Here is a 6,576-nt window from a genome sequence, read left to right as displayed (position 1 = left end):
ACCCCGGGTGAGCTGTGAGTGCACCCCGGGTGAGCTGTGAGTGCACCCTGTGTGAGCTGTGAGTGCACCCCGGGTGAGCTGTGAGTGCACCCCGGGTGAGCTGTGAGTGCACCCTGTGTGAGCTGTGAGTGCACCCCGGGTGAGCTGTGAGTGCACCCCGGGTGAGCTGTGTGCCCTGGGAGAGCCGTGCACCCCAATGTACCCCATGCACCTTGTGAGAGCTGTGCCCCCCAACGTACCCCATGCACCCCCATGTACTCCCTGCACCCCATGAGAGCTCTGTGCACCCCATGTGAGCCATGCACCCCAATGTACCCCACACACCCCATGTGAGCCATGCACCCCAATGTACCCCACACACCCCATGTGAGCTGTGCACCCCAATGTACCCCATGCACCCTATGGGAGCTGTGCACCCCATGAGAGCTGTGCACCCCAATGTACCCCATGCACCCTGTGAGAGCTGTGCACCCCAATGTACCCCATGCATCTCAATGTACCCCATGCACCCCATGTACTCCCTGCACCCCATGAGAGCCATTCACTCCATGAGAGCCGTGCACCCCAATAAACCCCATACACCCCACGAGAGCTGTTCACCCCGTGTAGTCCCCACACCCCACGTGCCCCACAAAAGCCCTGCACCCCGTGTGATCTCCATGCCCCGCGTACCCCGTGCCAGCCCTGCCCACCGTGCCACATCCCCCCTCCTCTGCCGACGCCTCGGTTCCCTACACTCCTCTGCCCTCCCAGGCGTCGTGTTCCACTACCGCCCCGCGGGCCAGCGCTACGCCCTCACCTTCCCCGCCGCCCGCCGCGCCTGCCGGGACAACTCGGCCGTCATCGCCTCCCCCCGGCACCTCCAGGCCGCCTTCGAGGACGGCTACGACAACTGCGACGCGGGCTGGCTGGGCGACCAGAGCGTGCGGTGGGTGCGGGCACGGCGGGAGGAAGGGAGGGAGGGCGGCCGGGACCCTCCCTCAGCGGAGCCGAGCGCTCACACCGCCCCTCTCTGGCAGGTATCCCACCGCGCGGCCCCTTCCCACGGGTATCCATCCCATCACACTGTCCCTCTCCACAGGTACCCCATCACGCTGTCCCGGCCCGGTTGCTATGGAGACCGCAACAGCCTGCCCGGAGTCCGGAGCTACGGGCGGAGGGAGCCCGAGGAACAGTACGACGTGTACTGCTACGCCCGGGAGCTGAGAGGCAAGGGATGGGGGTGGGCATGGGGGACTGGGGGTGTCCCACCACGGCCACGGCATGGCCAGGAGCAGGGCTGGATGCCCAGGGCTGTCCCTCCATGGCCATGGCATGGCTGGATGCCCAGGCATGTCCCTCCGTGGCCATGGCATGGCCAGGAGCACGGCTGGATGCCCAGGGGTGTCCCTCCGTGGCCATGGCACGGCTGGATGCCCAGGGATGTCCCTCCATGGCCAGGAGCAGGGCTGGATGCCCAGGGATGTCCCTCTGTGGCCATGGCATGACCAGGAGCACGGCTGGATGCCCAGGGATGTCCCTCCGTGGCCATGGCACGGCTGGGAGCACAGGCATCTCCATCCATGGCTCTCCTGCTGGGGTTTGGCTGCAGGGCCGGTGCTGGGGCAGTGCCAGTGCCCCGTGCCATCCTTGGCACAGCGTGGCCACGGCGCCCAAGTGACGGAGCCATCGCTGGGCTCGGGGCCGTGGGGACCATCACAGCTCCCTGTCCCCGTGTCCCCAAGGTCTCTCTCTCCCCTGCAGGGACGGTGTTCTACGCCACGGTGCCGGGGAGGTTCACCTGGCAGGGGGCCCGGCGGCACTGCCGGAGCCGGGGGGCCTCGCTGGCCACCACGGGGCAGCTGTACCTGGCGTGGCGGGAGGGGCTGGACCAGTGTGACCCGGGCTGGTTGGCCGACGGCAGCGTCCGCTACCCCATCAGGGTGCCCCGCAGGAAGTGTGGGGGAGAGGCCCCGGGGGTCAGGACCCTCTACCAGTTCCCCAACCGCACCGGGTTCCCCCCCGCCGCCTCCAGGTTCGACGCCTACTGCTACCAAGGTAAGGGGGACCAGCCACGGTGCCACCCAGCTCCCCTCCGACCCCTCGCCAGCACCGGGATGCCCTTGGGAATCAGTGGGCGTGGCCAGGAAAGTTGTCGAGGATGGATATTTATTTAATTGGGGAATTAACGGGATGGATGAGGAGAGCGGCGCTGGGAGGGAGCCCAGCCCCGGGTGTCACCCTGGCTGGGGGGGTGCAGTGCCTGGCACGGACACTCGAGGGGGGCTGTGGGACCCCCCCCGTGACCTGGATGCCCATCCTGCCCCTCTGATGCTCGTGGTGTCCCTGCAGCCGCGGGGCAGAGGGATGTGGAGGAGCCGGTGCCGCCTGTGCCCGACCCGCCGGGCAGCGACAACGTGCTGGTGGAGCACAGCGAGGAGCTGGGCACCTCGGGGGACACCAGGGACACCCCCCACGACCACTATGAGCTCCTGCCACAGCCGGGGCCCTCGGGGCCAGGCCAGGAGGAGGAGGAGGAGGAGGAGGAGGAGGAGGAGGAGGATGAGCAGCTGAGGCTGGCAAGCAGCAGCCCCGTGGCCACAGCACAGCGCGGGGACCTCCCGGGGACCGCCCTGGCACCGACAGCTCCCGGGCTGGGGATGGACGGTGGGACACCCCTGCCACCCCCCACGGCCCCCTCGCTGGCGTGGCCCCATGAGGAGGAGGCTCTCAATGTGGTGGATCAGGCCCTGGAGAGCTCCTGGCGGGACCCGGCCGGTGCCAGCCCAGCGCTGCCGGTGCAAGAAGACCCTGAGGAGCCCCCGGTCACCCTCCTGCCACCTTCCCAAAGCCCAGCCCGGGAGCACAGCACCGGAGCATCACTGGCACCACCCGGGCTGGGGACGGTCCCCAGCACGGCAGCAGAGACCCCCAGCCTGCCCCCCCCCAGCTCCCACCCCCCGAGGAAGAGCCACGCCGGGCTGAACGGGCGCTACTTCCAGCTCCAGAGGCAGAGCCGGGACCCCACGGTGGCAGCTGGGGACCCCACGGTGGCTGGGGACCCAGTGGGCACAGCCACCCAGGCCCCCGTCCTCGCCCTGGGGGTGAAGGAAGCCGCGGCCAACGCGGTGGAGCCGTGGAACATCCCCCGAGCCGGCACCGAGAGCCTGCGGCGGGAGGGCCCTGACGTGTCCCCCAACACGCTGGAGGAGGAGATCGGCCCCGGTAAGTGACACCCAGGAACGGCCAGGGGGGTTCTGGCGGGGGCTGTGCTGGGTTGGGGACCCCACGGCTGTGCCATCTCTTGCAGAGCTGATGGCACCGGCCACCGCCCCGGCGTCGCCCTCGCCGCAGGCGCCGGCCCCGAGGGATTCCCCGCAGGAATTGTGGAGCCCCCGCAGTCCCGGGGGGCCTGCGGGAACACCCCCCGTGCCGTCCCCACCCCTGCCTGTCTCCGTGGCTCCCCACGACCCTCTGGGCCGCCGGGACATCCCCACGGATGAGGCCCAGCCTCGTGTCCCCAGCGCCCGCGGGGACTCCCCCCGGCCGCCCGCCGAGGTCACCGAGGACTTCTCCGGGGACACCGTGTCCCAGGAGGACGGTGGCTCTGTCCCAGCGTGGCCCCCGCTGCCCCCGGCCCCGCTGGTGGCCGAGGGTCCCGAGCCGGCCCCGCAGCCCCGTGGTGACGGTGACGGCAGCGGGGCCCCGGGGGACACCTCGCTGGAGAGGCAGAGGAAGGCGGTGACCTTCCTGTTCCCAGATGGCCCCTCCACGGGTCACCCGGGCACCCCCGGCCCCACCGAGGGGGCTGCTCCTCATGCCCGGGGGGGGCTGAGCCCCACGGCCCCCCACGGGCCGGCTGAGCCCGGCCGGGAGCAGCCAGAGGAATCCAGGGATGATGGGAAAGGCGCAGCCGAGCCCAGCAGTGAAGCGGCCGCGCCCCCGCCGGGTTGGGACGTCCCCTCGCCATCAACTCCCCCCGCGGCCACCGCGGGGACCCCGTGGGCCAGCTCCGAGGGGCCGGTGGAGGCGGCGGTGCTGGAGCCGGCGGCCGAGGAGGGGTCCACCGGCTTCGCTCCCGCGGCCCCCCATCCCACCGGCCACGCTGGGCCGGAGCTGGGGGCAGGGGAGCAGCTCCTCCTGCCCCCCCCAGGCCCTCGGCAGCCCCCCCTGGGCTCCCCAGCCCCCCCCAGCCACGAGGATGCTCCAACATCCCCCAGCCAGGAGGATTCCTCCGGGGAGGCAAGGAGGGAAGAGCCTCCCGAGCCCCTCGGCTCTGCCACCCGCGGCCCTTGGTCACCACCCACTGCCCCCCACCCGGGGGTGGAGGGGACCCCCGAGTCCCCCGGCGTGGGGCTGCTCTCCGAGCCCTCCGTGGCAGCGGAGCTGGGGGGCCCGGGGGGGTCCCCGCTGCTGGACGCCGACAGCGGGAGCGGCGAGGGGCCGGGAATGGAGGAGCGGGAGCTGCTGGCCTGGGGGGGCACCGGCAACGCCACCCGGCACGGTGAGCACGATGGCAGCGTGTCCCCTTGTCCCCCGCGGCTGATGGGCACGGGGACGACGGGCTGGGGAGGCGGGAGCTTCCTGCTGACCCACCGGGAGGGTTTGGGGGGGAGGTTTGGGAGCTTTCTCTCCTTTTACCCAAACCAATTCACTCACTGGGGAGTTTCCACCAACCGGGCGCGGGTGGGACGGGAGCGGGGATGAGGTGGGGGCCACTGTGTCCCCCCGCCCGGGCTTCAGGGCTCCTGCTCCCCCCCCACCAGCCCCGTCGGACCCCTGCGAGAACAACCCCTGCCTGCACGGCGGGACCTGCCGCGCCAACGGCACCGTCTGCGGCTGCAGCTGCGCCCCCGGGTTCACCGGGGAGAACTGCGAGATCGGTGAGAGCCGGGGCGTCCCGAGCCCTGCCCCGGCACGGGAGCATCCCAAACCTCCCCCGGAACAGGAGCATCCCAAACCTGCCCCGGCACAGGAGCATCCCAAACCTGCCCCGGAATAGGAGCATCCCAAACCTGCCCCGGAATAGGAGCATTCCAAACCCTGCCCTGGCAGAGGAACATCCCAAACCTGCCCCAGAACAGGAGCATCCCAAACCTGCCCCGGCACAGGAGCATCCCAAACGTCCCCCGGAACGGGAGCATCCCAAACCCTACCCCGGCAGAGGAACATCCCAAACCTGCCCCAGAACAGGAGCATCCCAAACCCTGCCCCGGCACAGGAATATCCCAAACCCTGCCCCACACGGGAGCATCCCAATCCCTGTCCCAGCACAGCGCGGAGCAGCAGCCGCGGGAATGGGGCCGCGGCTCCAAGTCCTGCCCAATCCCCCATCCTCGGTCACCGCCGGCACTGGAGGGGGCGATGGGCGGGGTGGGTGGTGGGCGGGTGCCAGGGGGGTCTCCCCGTGCCCACAGCCCCCCGCGGTGTCCCCGCAGACATCGACGACTGCCTGTCCAGCCCCTGCCAGAACGGCGGCACCTGCATCGACGAGGTGAACTCCTTCGTGTGCCTCTGCCTGCCCAGCTACGGCGGCAGCCGCTGCGAGAAAGGTGGGGAGCAGCCCCCGGTGTCCCCACGAACCCCCGGGTGGGTCACCACGGGGTCGGGGAGACCCCCACGGGGTGCTGGGCACCCCCCGCCGCTCTGGGGGTGCTGGGAGGGGGCGCGGGATGAGGAGCCGCTCCCCGCCTCCCTCCCCGTGCCGCTGGTCCCCTTCTCTGTCCCCACCGTCCCCGTGTCCCCTCCGCAGACACGCAGGGCTGTGACCACAACTGGCACAAGTTCCAGGGTCACTGCTACCGGTACTTCTCCCGCCGGCGCTCCTGGGAGGACGCGGAGCGGGACTGCCGGCGCCGCGCCGGGCACCTCACCAGCATCCACTCCCCGGAGGAGCACGGCTTCATCAACGGTGGGTGTGTGTGGGGGGTCACACCCCGTCCCGCCCCCCTGGGCTCCCCTCCCCCCCTGAGAGCCGGGCGTGCCCCTCCCCGCAGGTTTTGGGCACGAGAACACCTGGATCGGGCTCAATGACAGGATCGTGGAGCAGGACTTCCAGTGGACCGACAACACGGGCTTGGTGAGGGACTTGGGGGTGCGAGGGGGGGCTCGGGGGGCGGGGCAGGGAGGGTCTCACCCTCGCTGGGGTCCCGCAGCAATACGAGAACTGGCGGGAGAACCAACCCGACAACTTCTTCGCGGGGGGCGAGGACTGCGTGGTGCTGGTGTCCCACGAGATCGGCAAGTGGAACGACGTGCCCTGCAACTACAACCTGCCCTACATCTGCAAGAAAGGCACAGGTACCGCCTGCCCCGGGGCCCTCACCCTGGGGCACCCCCAGTCCGCAGCCCCCGGCACCCCTGTCCCCGTCCCACAGTCCCTGGTGTCCCCATCCCACAGGGCTCTCCATCCCACAGTCCCTGGTGTCCCCATCCCACAGGCCCTGGTGTCCCCATCCCACAGTCCCTGGTGTCCCCATCCCACAGTCCTTGGTGTCCCCATCCCACAGTCCCTGGTGTCCCCATCCCACAGTCCCTGGTGTCCCCATCCCACAGTCCTTGGTGTCCCCATCCCACAGTCCCTGATGTCCCCATCCC

General features: G+C 70.6%; 1 protein-coding gene across 1 annotated transcript in view; it reads left to right on the top strand.

The window, feature by feature from the left end:
• Positions 1 to 6,576, top strand: part of NCAN (neurocan) — a 16,043-nt gene that overhangs the window by 6,724 nt on the left and 2,743 nt on the right. The window contains exons 3-12 of the mRNA XM_017838163.1: positions 754 to 928; positions 1,082 to 1,209; positions 1,744 to 2,037; positions 2,332 to 3,204; positions 3,290 to 4,483; positions 4,746 to 4,862; positions 5,418 to 5,531; positions 5,732 to 5,890; positions 5,976 to 6,058; positions 6,135 to 6,279. Of these exons, the coding sequence (XP_017693652.1) occupies positions 754 to 928; positions 1,082 to 1,209; positions 1,744 to 2,037; positions 2,332 to 3,204; positions 3,290 to 4,483; positions 4,746 to 4,862; positions 5,418 to 5,531; positions 5,732 to 5,890; positions 5,976 to 6,058; positions 6,135 to 6,279 (3,282 nt within the window). The remainder of the gene's footprint in view (positions 1 to 753; positions 929 to 1,081; positions 1,210 to 1,743; positions 2,038 to 2,331; positions 3,205 to 3,289; positions 4,484 to 4,745; positions 4,863 to 5,417; positions 5,532 to 5,731; positions 5,891 to 5,975; positions 6,059 to 6,134; positions 6,280 to 6,576) is intronic.

This window comes from Lepidothrix coronata, unplaced genomic scaffold (assembly GCF_001604755.1).
Source record: "Lepidothrix coronata isolate B3197 unplaced genomic scaffold, Lepidothrix_coronata-1.0 Scaffold327, whole genome shotgun sequence".
Lineage (NCBI taxonomy): Eukaryota > Metazoa > Chordata > Aves > Passeriformes > Pipridae > Lepidothrix > Lepidothrix coronata.
Note: the sequence above shows the minus strand (reverse complement) of the source record. Positions and strands in the feature narration are given on the sequence as shown.